Consider the following 13,818-nt stretch of genomic DNA (forward strand, 5'->3'; position numbering starts at 1 on the left):
TTCTTTTGCTCTCTTGATTCATAAGTAAGTTAACACATCCATAAGTTTTCTTTCTTTTTTCTTTTTAAAAGATTGCAGCATCCTATGGAAATGTTATCTCTGTTTTTGAACCAGTTAACCTACCGAAGCAAAAGAAAAATTTGGTCAGTAATTTATCATTTTTCTTTTAGGAATTGAAATGTCTTGAGTATTAAAAGACACTATTTTTAAGAGTACAAAATCAGAGTGATCATCAGATAAATCGTATAAATTATACCATGATTAAAAGATAGATGTTAAATGCCACTTCCATATTTAAAATGTTTTAAATCTTAGATTGAAATAGAAGTAAATCAAATTGTGTTGATCAATTATATGTGGTTTTTTTTCTTCTGACATTTTTCTTTCATAATAAGTATTTGAAGAGTCACAACTTTAAGTTCGGTAGTTAATTATTGCTAATGGCAAACACCATTATCTAGCGAAGGGTGGCACTTTGTTTTCGGTTTTTATTATCTACTTTTATATAGTTTTTCTGCTTTTTCTTAAGTATTTTGTTCTTAGAGTTACATGTTTTAATTGCAGAGTCTTAATGTACCCTTCAGGACTTTTTTTTTTTTTAGCCCTTATTGTGTCATGTAATATAACTGTTAACAGGTCAATAAGTTTTTCTTTATGAAGAAACTATATTCAGAATTAGTTCTGAAAGCTGTTTAAAACAATAGTTTATAAATACTAGATTTCTTGGGTGCTTTAATGCTCTAAATATAATAGATCAGGTTATTTTACCCATTTCTACTGAAGGTTAAACTGGTGATTTAAACCATAAGAAAGAGGATCAGCATAGTATGGTCTTAAAACGTTATCTTAGGAGCCATAGGACTGCTTTCTTTCTTTCTCTGCTGCTTTCTAGCCATTTGATCCTAAGCCAGTCAGTCTTACTTTCAGTCTTTGCTCAATTCTGAAATTGGTTAATAGCTATTCATTCTTTGTGGGAATATTGGAACAATGACATGATGTCAAAAACTGTGCAGAAGTATGTTAACTATAAATAATTATGTTTTAATAATATACATACCTTTATATATATCTTTTAATATTTTTCATTTCATTTTCACTTAGGTCATTAGTATCTTACAAATTCCCTCTGTTTTAGTATGACAGCTGTTATTTATTTTTTTTTAATAAATAAGACAGCAGAGACCCAAAGGAAATTAGTTGGTTGACCATCAGAATAGCTGCTGAACCACAGAACTAAGTAAAACCAGCTGTATTGATTCCTAAGTGTGAGCATTCTTTTCCCTACCTTATGTAAATGAAAAACATTTTCTCTAGGTTAACTGATGCTCATTTTAAAATTTCATGGAGAGAGAGTCCACAGCCCTCCCCTGATTTATATTTGTGTTGTGTATTACCTAATGAATCCAATATTAGAGGCCCTGATAACCTATGAATTAGTAATTGATAGTAGTAGAAATAAGTGATTGCTGTGCTCAGAATGATGTATTTCAAATAGTACTTCATAAATATTTATTGAATGGAGGTAGCTGACTTTTAAAAAAGAGTTTTAGTTTTTGCCCATTTTCTCATGTACTAAATAAAATTGTTTAATGTAATGCTAAAAAGTCAGTGAGAAGAAGCTGGTTTATTAGTAGGCAGCACTGACTTTGCAGAAGGGGGTAAAAAAAAAAGCTTGATGAATAAGGGGAAAACTGGATCAAATGGAAAAATGGACCTGGAAGGTACATAGAATCTGTAATTTCTGGGTAGAGTCTCAGAGAATCTGTAGATTCTCATAAAAAAGATACTATTTCCTTTCCTGTATACATTCTAGAATATTTTTTTAAGGTGGTGATCTTCATGAGAGGAACACTTCAGAATCACCATGTATCCAGATCCTGCCTTGGGGATTTCTGTATCTGTAGGTGTGGGGTTGTGACTAGGCACTTCTATGTCTAGTTCTGGAGAGGGTTCTGATGTGCACTATGATTAAGAGCCATTCCTGCAAGGCAGTGTTTCATAAAAGCATATTCTGCAGACCACCTGTATCAGAATCACGTGAAGTGTTCATTTAAAGTACAGATTCCTCATTCTGGTTTTTTTGAGCCTGAACCTTTGGATATGTGCCTCAGAACATATCCAAAACATCTCAGGTTATTGCACTAAAGTATGAGAAACATTACATTAAAAGATTGTTTATGGGTCTCAGTCTTTTAGAGGTTAGTGAAATCAACTTAGTAGGCCACAGCCTAAATTTAAAAGAAAAGGAAGTAAAATGGAAAATGATATAGTAAGGGTAAACTTAGATCACATTTATGTGTGTGTATGTTTTGGGTCCCCTTGCAACATATATTTCCTACTGGTTTACAGGTAAAAACTTTTGAAAAAATGTTGCTTTAACGAATGAAAAAATCTTAAATTATATAATATAATGGAAGTATTACATCTCGTACTCTTGAGTTTTCACACGTACTTTTTGATCTCAGGTGAGGATGAAACATTAAAAGAAAAGGAAGCCTCAGATAGCACAGACACAGACACATTTAAAATTAAACTTGTAACTATAATAATATAAGGTAATCGTAATTTTAAAAATCTGAGGTTAACGAGAATGTTGTCCAAAGTGGCATATACTTACTGGATGTTTATGCTGAGACAGACTTTTGGACCTCCAGGAGTGGGTATTCATTCTCTCACTAATCTCTTCCATCACATATTTCTTATTATTCTCAACTAAATTGAACATTTTGTTCCCCATTAAAAATGACTGCATGGTCACTTGTACCCCCAAAAAATGGCTTCATGTATTACTAAGAATAATAAGCATGAATGTCTGTATTTGATACAGAAAAGCTGCCAATAATAATTGACTAAATGAGTTTTTTACTTTAATTTTAGGAATTATATAGTCAATGGCAGAAAAGTGGCCAATTTTTTCTGGAATCAATAGCACACAACATAACTTGGGATCCTGCAGGTAAGAAATGGATTAACTGAAATGTTAAGTGATATTTGTCACTTGCCTAGGCTGTTTCTTTTATTACTTTCCTGTATTTCAGTTCTGCTTTGTGTGAGATTGTGGGGATTAAGAAATAAGTAAAACATTATGTTCTTTTAGAGCTTATACTGAAATGAAGACAAATGCTGACTGTAATACCTATTGTTTTGGGAAAGAGACTTTAATTCTCTCTGGAGAATCAAAGTTTCATTGAAGAGGAGCTTTTTGGCCTGCAGTTAGGTAGATGTTAACATTGAGAATGGGGATAGATGGGAGGGGAGAAAAAGAAGTGAGTTCTAAGAAGAGATAATGTGTGTATATATCACTTACATATTTCTGATTAAAAAAAAATCCCAAAGCCATTTTTACTAATCTAATACAGTGAGCAAAGGCACAGAGAAAGAAAGCATAAGGTACATTCTCTTAATGCTTAGGACTTCATTGAGGCTGGAGTGAGTCTGGTGATAAGGAGATAAGACTGCCACATATTATGGAAGGCCTTTAAAGTTAGGCTAAGGTATTTGAATTTAATTCTTTTTGACTATCCAGAAAAATATTATAGGTTTTGAAAGTGGCTCATGATAATTTAAGTTTATGATTTTGTACGATTTTTCTGGTAGCAGTAAGTTGGAAGGAACAGGAGGATAAAATTTATAATTATTTATAATTACCTTTGCACAGTACGCATTTACAGTAATCTGAATGGGAAGTAAGAATTTATTTGAGGACCTTTAATGTAATAGGTTGAATGACTAATGAAAGGAGTGCAGAGATATGAAATGCATTTAGGCGATAGAATTGACATTACTTGACAGTTGGATTTTAGAGTATTTTGAGAATATCTGTGATCACAAGAGGAAGTGTGATATGTAGGAGTTATGGATAGTGGAACATAGGTTTTGTTTGGACATGTGGAATTTCACAGGCTTGCATATCATATAGCAATATCCAAAATATAGAAATTTTTTTTTAAAGATTTTATTTATTTATTTGACAGAGACAGAGATAGCGAGAAAAGGAACACAAGCAGGGGGAGTGGGAGAGGGAGAACAGGCTCCCCACGGAGCAGGGAGCCCGGCATGGGACTCGATCCCAGGACCCTGGGATCATGACCTGAGCCGAAGGCAGCCGCTTAATGACTGAGCCACCCAGGCGCCCCAAAATATAGAAATTTCTAGAATATAAGAAGTTATCTTTGAAACATAGAAGCCATCAGTTTAGAAAAGATAGCTTGCATCTTAATATAGTAGATGAACTGGCTGAGAAAAAAATATTTAGAAAACAAAGTTCAGAACCCTTGGAAATCATTTTAGAAGATAAAAGATTATCTTTGAGATACTTTTAAAAAAAAATCAGTGTTTTAAAATGTTTTTTCTTATGTAAGGATGTAGGATTGATGCCTTCTAGCTGGTGACGTACATGTATATTTCATGCGTACCAAAAGAGATCAGACATGGGTTCAAATTTGGCATGTAGTTTAGTACAGCAGTTTATGTATAACTCTACTAGATAGTGAGACTTATGTCCCAGATAATGCCTGTTTCTCCATTGCTTATTAATATTGTCACCTTCTGCTCTCAAAAAATTCCTATTTGGATGATACATTATATGGTTATTATAGCACAACAATTGTATTGTAATTATTTGTTTACATGGTTTAAATTTTTGATTAGACAAGGGCTGAGATTCTGGTTTATTCAGCATTTTCTTTATCTTTGAGGGGCCATTATATTAGGCTTCCAATAGGTGTTCATATATTTGACTATAAGTTTTATGATCATGAAGAAATTACCACTTGTAAATTAAGGTAATATCTATTTCACAAGCTAGGTTTTTTAATGATCAGATATGTCAGTGTATTTGAAAGTACTTGGTAAATAAGAGCCCTATTAAAAAAAATAGTGTTAGCAAGTGAACTAGCTACTTGAAGTGTCATATTTATAACTGCAATAAAAACATTTCATATTAGAATTAAGTGGTATTTCTTTAATAATAACATAATAGTTGCTTGGAAATTTTGTACCTTTGGTCTACCAGTAATAATGCTTTGGAGGATAGTATTAATGTTAAATTCCTCTGTCATCATTACAGAGTTGTATCAAAAGATAATTACCTATTTTCCTAACTATCTAGTAGTGACTTGACAACAGCTTATGACCATTCTCTCTTTATTCTGATTAAGTTAAAATTCACATAAAAGTTTATTATTTTTCTTTCTATAATCAAAAAGTTTAAAATTTAATGGTTTGGTTAAGAAATGGGTTATTGTAATAAATATTTGTAAGCAATTAGTATATTATTTTTGCAAGTGAACTCTATAAACAGATTTTAAACATTTTAAGTGAAGTATTAGTATTTTGGTTTTGATCGATACTTAACTATATGCCAGGTATTGGGATATAAAGAAATTTTTTCAGATGTTGCTACTAAATTGACTCTAGTGCCTTTGTGTTTGTTCCTGTTCCACTACCACATCTGGCTTAAATCATCAGATTTTTCTCTTTAAGACTCTTGATGCTTTGTTTCCCTACTTTATTATTCATACCTCTGCCCTTTGTGTTCAAGTCAATATACTGTACCATACGTTAGCTATTTTTGTATCATTTCATAACTGGGATTAATCATTTTGTATTCTATATTAATTTCTCAATCCTTCATGGTATACCTTAAGTTCAGCTTCAGTTTATGTTAAAGAAAATTTGTAAAAACTGAACTCATGAATACAGCGGTGAGATTGGCAGTTTCCAGAGGCAGGAACGAGGGGTGGATGAAATACATGAAGAATGGGGGTTCAAAGGCACAAAATTCCAGTTATAAAATAAATAAGTCCTGTGAATGTAATGTACAGCATGGTGACCATAGTTAACGATACTTATTTGTATATTTGAAAGTTGCTAAGAGAGTAGATCTTAAAAGTTCTTGCATCACAAGAAAAAAATTGTAACCAATGTGTGGTGTTGGATGTTAACTAGATTTTACTGTGCTGACCATTTTGCAGTATATGCAAAATCAGATCATTATGTTGTACACCTGAAATGAATACAATGTTATATGTAAGTTATATCTCAATTTAAAAAAAGAAAACTTGTGTCGTTATACTATACAGTGGAATAATAACCAAATGTAAATGGAATGTCTCATTGGTGCTTTCTAGCTGTTTTTATCTGTTCATGAGACTTTCTATCTAGTTGCTACTATTTATTGAGCTTCTGCTAAGTGCCTAGCCTGTGCTAGATGGGTAATACATATTATAGCTAATCATTAGAGCAACTCTATATACACTTCTGATTTTATAGATGAGAAGAAAATGGAGGCTCAGAGTTTGTCCCACTAGATCACATTCACATGACTAATTAAGTGACTTATTTGGGATTTAGACACAGGGATTTCTGATCTACAGTTTGTGTTTTGTCACAGACCCACTTTTGAAATAAAGTAATCTTTCCAGAGAGACACAAATCCACAGTCCTTAATTGCCAAAGTGAATGCCTTACTTATTTTGAACTTTTTGACCACAGATATGTCTCTTCCTTTCTCGTTTTTGTTTGGATGACAACACAGCCTTCTCCTCAATTACCCAAGTCATAAGTTGAAATCTGTCCTTGAAACCTCTTGTATCTCCTGTTTTTTAGTTGGTGTCAAGCCTTGAAAATTTTGCTTTTGAAATGGCTTTCAAATTCTTCTTATTTTCATATTTGATTCAGATCCTCATGATTTCTTTCGTGTATTATAGTCAGTTAACCAGGTTTCCCTGTGTTTTTGTTTTCCCTAATCTCATCTATCTCTAGTCTTAATTTTTAAAAAAGAATCTTTACCTTTCTTTGTGTACTGGAGCCTTTGAAAGCATGGTGAAAATTTTGGATTACCTCTCTAGAAAAATGTACATGCTATAAAGATAACTTTTGCATATTATCTCAGCAGAGGGAGGTTTACAGGCCTCTTCAAGTCCATCTTTTGATTACCCCCCACCCCAGTTCAGACCCCTTGTTCTAAAATACAGATCCACTTATGTAACCCCACACACTTAAAGCTCCCAACTATCTATAACAAGAGTCCAAATTCCTTATAAACTTCAAAAATGCTTTATAGTCTGACCCCAGAAACTTTTCCAACCTTACTTCTTTTTCCAAGTCTACTGTGCACTTTATTCCGTAGCCATAAACCAGATTATGAATCATTTTTGGGAATATATTTGAACTTTCATGACTTCACATCTCTCTTTACATGTCTCTACCAGAATGTGAAGTCGTTATGAAAAAGGACAGCACTTCATTTGTCATTGTATCCCTCCCAGTGGCTAGTGCAGTGCGTGGTACAAAGAAGATGCTCATTAAATGTTTGTTAAAGCAGAGATTATACAACCTATTCCCTTTTTTCCCAAGCTGCTCCAACAAAATTAAAATACAGCCTCCTTCCCTCTCCCCCAAATCTTGTTATTTAACTTTTCTTAGAAGTTGTGTTATTTTTATAGTATTATATGAAACTCTTGACCATGTGACTTAACTCACTAATTAAATACCTAAATAATAAATGGTGAATAATATATATATATTTTTAGGCAATCGTCTTTTAACTGGTTCTAGCTGTTTACAACTGTGGTCCAACGCTAACTTGGAGAAACCATCTGAAGATGAAAATCCAGATAAAACAGATCTTAATTTGGGGGACTGGAGATGCATTTGGCATTGCAAGTAAGCAATTAATTAGGGGATTAAAGTGATAAACCTGTTCATGGTGGGTTTTATTATAAATGACTTTTAGTTTGTGTAAAACAACACTAACATGGAAGTATTAATTTTTTATTCTGTGATGGGTCTTTTCTTACCTACAGAGGATGCACTATTTCCCATGTTCTGCAGATCCATTTTTTTTTTAATTGTTGAATAAAACACCTGGAAGGATACATAAGAAACTTGTTAAGCCTGTATAATTGTCATTAAATAGAAACTTGCTAAATTACACAAAAGGAGACAGAGACACTTTCCATGCTTTTGACTAGAAGTTTTCCTTTTGTGAAGAAGTGTATTTTTCCCAAGTTACTTTATAGATTGAACATAGTCCTTTTCAAAATTCCATTGGAATTTCTACTTTTGAGCATAGTTTTAAATTTCTTTTAAAAGGTTAAATATGGGGAAATCAGGGAAATTGAAAGAAATAAAAAAATGAAGATAGCATAGTAAAATGAATTCTAAAGCTAGAGCTGGTCAAGCAGTTTGTTTTTGATGTCGGAACAGATTAGGGTCCAGGATTAGACACAGTTACACAGGGAGATTCAATATATAAGGTGTCATTTTACATCATGGGGCAAACTTGGTATCTCTGTGGAGAAGAAAATGAAATTAGAGTCTGTTTCATACCTGACACCACAATAAGTGTCAAAAGAAGGAAACACTGAATTTCTATACAATGAAACAAATAATTAGAAGAAAATACAGGTAAATTTTCATAATTCAGAATTGCAGTGTCCATCATGGTAGCAACTAGTGACATACCGCTTTTGAGCACTTGAAATGTGACCAGTCTGAATTAAGATGTGCCATAGTATACAATACACACTGGATTTCAAGAACTTAACACAAAGGAAAACAGTTTAAAATATAGATTTTTTTTAATTGATTACATGTTGAAATGGTAATATTTTTGATATATTAGCTTAAATAAAATTTATTATTTTTTTAAGATTTTATTTATTTGAGAGAGAGTGATCGAGAGAGGCGAGTGTGCACAAAAGCAGTGGGGGGGCAGAGGGAGAGGGAGAAGCAGACTCCCTCACTGAGCACAGGCTCTGGGCCGGATCCGCAGGACTCCAGGATCATGACCTGAGCCAAAGGCAGACGCTTAACTGATTGAGCCACCCAGACTCCCCTTAAATAATTTCACCTGTTTCATTTTACTTTTTAAAAATGTGGCTACTAGGAAATTTAACATTTGGTTTATGTTCTATCACTACTGCATGAAAAATGCTGCCTTAGATTAGGGAAAGACTTTCTAGGTATGATGCCAGAACTAGAAACTGAAAGGAAGGGAAAGGAAAACATCAGTAGTTGTGACCATATCAATAAAAATTTCTGTAAAGCAGGGAAACTAAAAAGTTGAGGGGAAATATTTGCAATTTGGAGTTAATGCCTTTTTTAAAAGGAGGTCTTAAAAATTAACCAGAAAAAAACAGTAAACAAAAATGGACAATAAAGAGAAAAATTGTAAATGATAGTACGTATGAAAAATAGCAAATTAACTAAGAGTTGATGGACCTCACTCAAAATCAAGAAGTGCAAAATATCCAGAAAGAGTAGAACGAATAATATCCATTATTAGTGAGGGAGGTACTTTTATATTCTGTTAATAAGGGAATGCAATTGGTATTTTTCTGTAGAGCAATTTGGAAGTATGAATCGACAGACTTAATTTTTTTTATACCCTTGAGATACTAACTACAAGATTCATTCATTCATGCAGCAAATATTTGCTGAGTGTTTATCATGTTTCAGGCAGTGGTAAAAATGCTTGGAATATAGCATTGACCAGGCAGGGAGAGAGAGACTATAAACCAGTAAACTTATATGACAGAATGTTAAATGCCATTCTTCCTGAGTCAGTTTTATATGAAACAGTAATAAAATACATCAGATACCAAAGTGAGAATAAGGCAGACCTGGTGTAGAGAGTTTAGAGAGGAGGTTTCAAAGCAGCTGGTTCCATGTATTTTGCACCTCTCAGCTAGATCATATGGATTTTAAAAAGGGTTAACATATAGAGAAGGAATAGGATTTTGCAAAGAAAATTCTTTAGCAAGAGGTGTCTTTGCTCTGGAACCTTTCGTGTAAGCTTGTAGAGGGGAAGCAGCAAAGTGTTATATCGCCTTCACCGCAGGGCTTCTGGGCAAACCGAGAAGTTGAAATGTTTTTCGTGTATTTGGGAGAGGGGAAGAATCTAATCAAGATCAGAGTCCACAGTAGTGACTTGGACTAGACATACTATTTATTTGAGATGGTGATTTAATTAAGCAGAAAAGCCATGGCACTCGGGTTTCAATTTAGGAGCAGCTGATGATTACACTAATCGGAACACATTTAGGCATCGGGTTTGATCACATTCCTGTTGTGATGCGTTTAAAACACTGTTTATATATGTTAGATGAAGAACAGTAGTATGCTAGAGAAAAGTAAGTAGCGTAAGCTGAAAAGAGTAGAGATGACTTCTGAGTGTAGACTTGAAGGAAGTGAGGGAGCAAGCCATGTGAGGGGCTCTCTGGGGGAAGGATGTTGTAGGCACAGGGAACCTCAAGCACAGACTCTCCCGTCAGGGTGTGCAGGGTGTGTGTAGCTTGTGGCTGGAGTAAAGGCCACTTAGAGGTTATTGTGAGGCGTTTGCCTTTTATTCCGAGTTGGGAAGCTTTTGAGGATTTTGAGCCGAGGGAGGACTGAGAACTGATTTCCCCTTTAAAAGGACCTGCCTTAGCTGCTGTTTTGAGAAGACCTGGAGACAGAGGTCACAGTCATGGAGAGGATTGTCATGGAGATGAGGCACTTTTTAAGTATTTGTTTTAAGAATATCCTTAGAATTAAGCAGATGCATAAAAATGCATATACAAGGATGTTCACTGCACCACTTTTTTTGTAGCAGCAAAAATGAGAAAACAGCAGTGAGTAGTTAAATAACTTATTTTAAGGCGTTGCATATATCTATAATGGAATAGCATAGCCAGTAAAATAAGACAGACCTATACACGTTGATATGCAAACATGTTCGTTACATACTTTAAAATAAAGATTACAAAGCAAATTGTAAAGACGACCTCACTTTCCCTCCCCTCCTCCCCTATATCCTACCACAGAAAGTAGGCAGAGAAGGGAGGGTGGGGGCCTGGGTCTGGAAAGCTGTGTGTTAAAATGTTAGCAGTGGTTTTTCCTGGGAATGGGTGTTGTGGTGTAGGTGAAACTGATGATTTCATTCTCTTCTTTTGATACATATGTATTGATATTTTCTATTACATGTTTATTACATTTAAAATCAAGAAGTTATTTTTTTAGTTTCAGAGGTAGAGTTCAGTGATTCATCAGTTGCCTGTAACACCCAGTGCTCATTCCATCACATGCCCTCCTTAATGCCTGTCTCCCAGTTACCCCGTCCCCCGACCCATCTCTCCTCCAGCAGCCCTTGGTTTGTTTCCTAGAAGAAGTTATTTTAATTTGGAATGAACTGTGACAGAATTCCTCTTTGGCCTCCTTTACAAATAAATTTAAAATGAATTTATCTAAGCACGAAACTGGGTGAAGAAAAGGAAAGCAGCGATAGTGAAGGTGGTCTTGAGATCGGCATATATGGGTAGCCAGATAGGAAGGCAGTGAAGGGACAAGAGCGAAAGCTCCTTGAAGAAGAAAAAGGCAAGTGTGCACCAAGTGCATAGGTCAAGCTGACAGGCTGACTCCAGCCTGCTCGCAAGTCCCCCAGTAACCCACACATAATCTTTAATCAGGTCAGTGCTACCTTAAGGGAGAATTCATTTCAAAATCTTGATTTATTGTCCATGAAAATGTATGTTAGAATATAGATATCTCAGGGCTTTCGAAATTAGATTTCCAAACTGAAAAGTGAAACCTTTCTCTTTCTCATATTCTAAGGCAATGAGAGCTATGATTCTTTGTCCTAAGCTTTAAAGACTGATGATACCAGTCGTTCTTGCATGATTCTTATACATAGATAATTTCACATAAAAATAATTTTTATATTTAATTTAAACATTTATACTTTTCATTGTATATTATGAGATATACTTAAAATTGAATTTGAAACTTGTGTTATCACAAAATTTTCCACTATTTGAAGCAAGTTGCTGAACATAGTTTATAGAAGTAATATACAATTCTAATTTTTCCTTAAAAATTATTTCTTACCTGTTTGATTTACAGAACTGCTTCCCAAATTCATTTAATGAAATTTTCACCAGATGGAGAATTTTTTGCCACTGCTGGGAAGGTAATTTGTGAAAATGCTGTTGCTGTTGGTTTATTTTGATACATCAAAAACATGAACTGGCTTCATTCTTTTAATTTGTTTACATTGAAAATATTTTCTATTAAAATGTTAAATAGCAAAAATTGACAAAATATTATTGTGTTAAAAGGCAATATGGTATAATTGAAACATAGACTTAAAGGTATATCTGGATATAAATCTAACATTTACCAGCTTTTTGATTTTGGTCAAGTGGTTAATCTTTTTGAGCAAATACAAGAATTTACAGACTTTCTAGGAGGACATTTATAACCATTTTCATGTTTTTACCTGCTGATGTCAGAACAGTATATTTCCTTGAAATTATTCATTTGTAATCATTGGTTCACCGAATAGTTCCCTTACAACTAATTGTATGAAGTTAATTGTTCTCTTGGATCGTAGCTTTCTGTAGAGGGAGGATGTGAGATACCCTAAATCCTCAGGGAGGTTTTTGTTAGGAGAGAAGATTGACGTTAAGCATGGGAATGCAATTATAGCTTAAAAGCAGAACCTGGTACATTCTAGTCCCCTTGTTTTCCCTTACTCCCCAAATTAAGAGATGCCGTTTTCATTATACTTAGAATATTTTTATTATATTATTTTTATTATTTTATATTTTAATTATTATTTGATTATACTTAGAATGTTTTATATAGTAGTAGCTATTAACTCGTTATTATCATCTTCAATGTTTTCTTTGAGCATTCATTTGATACTTCATGAAAACTCTTGTTTTCAAAGATTAGCAGTCTCCATAAGCCTGCTGGTGGTAATGCATTCTTGTTTGATATTTGGCTAAGTCGGAAGACGAACCCTTCATCTCTCAGTCTTCTCAGTGACTCCATTTAGCATACTGTATGGTAACTAGCATTTTCCTTGATCCATTCCTTGCGAAGTATACATTCACACACTTTAATTCTCAAAGCACAATTATGGAATGTTGATAGAAAAGTACCAGAATTAGAGATTTTCTTCTCATTTCCTCCGTGCCCCACCATTCCTCCCATCCCTAAATTTCTGTGATTGCGGAGAAAATTCTTACCTTTGCTGTTTGACTGAATCTTTAATTTAATTCTGATGTGGATATTTTTCTTTTTTTTTTTTTTATTAGGATGACTGTCTTTTAAAGGTATGGTATAATGTAGAAAACTGGCGGACAGCTGTTACCTCTCCGGATAAAAGTTCAGAAAAACAATCCCAAGGAGAAATGGACTTTTCCTTTGTATATCTGGCCCATCCTCGAGCTGTAAATGGATTTTCCTGGCGTAAAACAAGCAAATACATGCCTAGGTCAGCGATTTAGTCATTTTGTCTATGTGTTAAGAGAACGTCATTTTGACATTGACTGCTCTTCTCACTTTAAGAATCTATAGCTATAGGACTTTTGCCTAGGAAGATTTTGGTAATATTAGATAATCCTTGGCCTGCAGATGTCTAGCCACGGGTCAGCTGTGATTGACACCTCAGAGGAGAGCCATGTGAAAGGACACTTGACCTCCATCGTAGCTGTCTTTAAGTGACAGAGTTGTACATCTTTCCTTCTCTTTGTTAGGTGTCCTGTTCTTTCGTCTCTTAGTCATTCCCCATATTGCCATTTGTGTGGAATTTTTCATGTTTCACTCCCTAATCTGCTACCTTCTCTGTGTATCTCCTCTGGTTTCCTTTTTGTTTTTAACTGCTTTATTGAAAGGATATACCGTGAGGCCTCAAACATTTCTCTAACTGTATCCAACATCTTTGTGGAAAAGAGAGTGTGGTAGTAGATTACTATGCCCTGCACTAGGTATTAGTTTAACCTATACGTGCATGTGCAAGTGCACCTGTCAATACTTCCTTTCTTTCCT

General features: G+C 34.2%; 1 protein-coding gene across 3 annotated transcripts in view; it reads left to right on the forward strand.

Annotated features, from left to right (window-relative positions):
* Positions 1-13,818, forward strand: part of DMXL1 (Dmx like 1) — a 127,889-nt gene that overhangs the window by 18,777 nt on the left and 95,294 nt on the right. For all 3 annotated transcript variants that reach the window (XM_088023239.1, XM_028103551.2, XM_028103552.2), the window contains exons 3-7: positions 72-143; positions 2,878-2,956; positions 7,536-7,668; positions 11,887-11,953; positions 13,086-13,264. In XM_088023239.1, the coding sequence (XP_087879365.1) occupies positions 72-143; positions 2,878-2,956; positions 7,536-7,668; positions 11,887-11,953; positions 13,086-13,264 (530 nt within the window). The remainder of the gene's footprint in view (positions 1-71; positions 144-2,877; positions 2,957-7,535; positions 7,669-11,886; positions 11,954-13,085; positions 13,265-13,818) is intronic.

The sequence above is a fragment of the Eumetopias jubatus genome, unplaced genomic scaffold (assembly GCF_037043125.1).
Source record: "Eumetopias jubatus isolate StellerSeaLion01/CBP00866 unplaced genomic scaffold, mEumJub1_p1.0 scaffold_5, whole genome shotgun sequence".
NCBI lineage: Eukaryota > Metazoa > Chordata > Mammalia > Carnivora > Otariidae > Eumetopias > Eumetopias jubatus.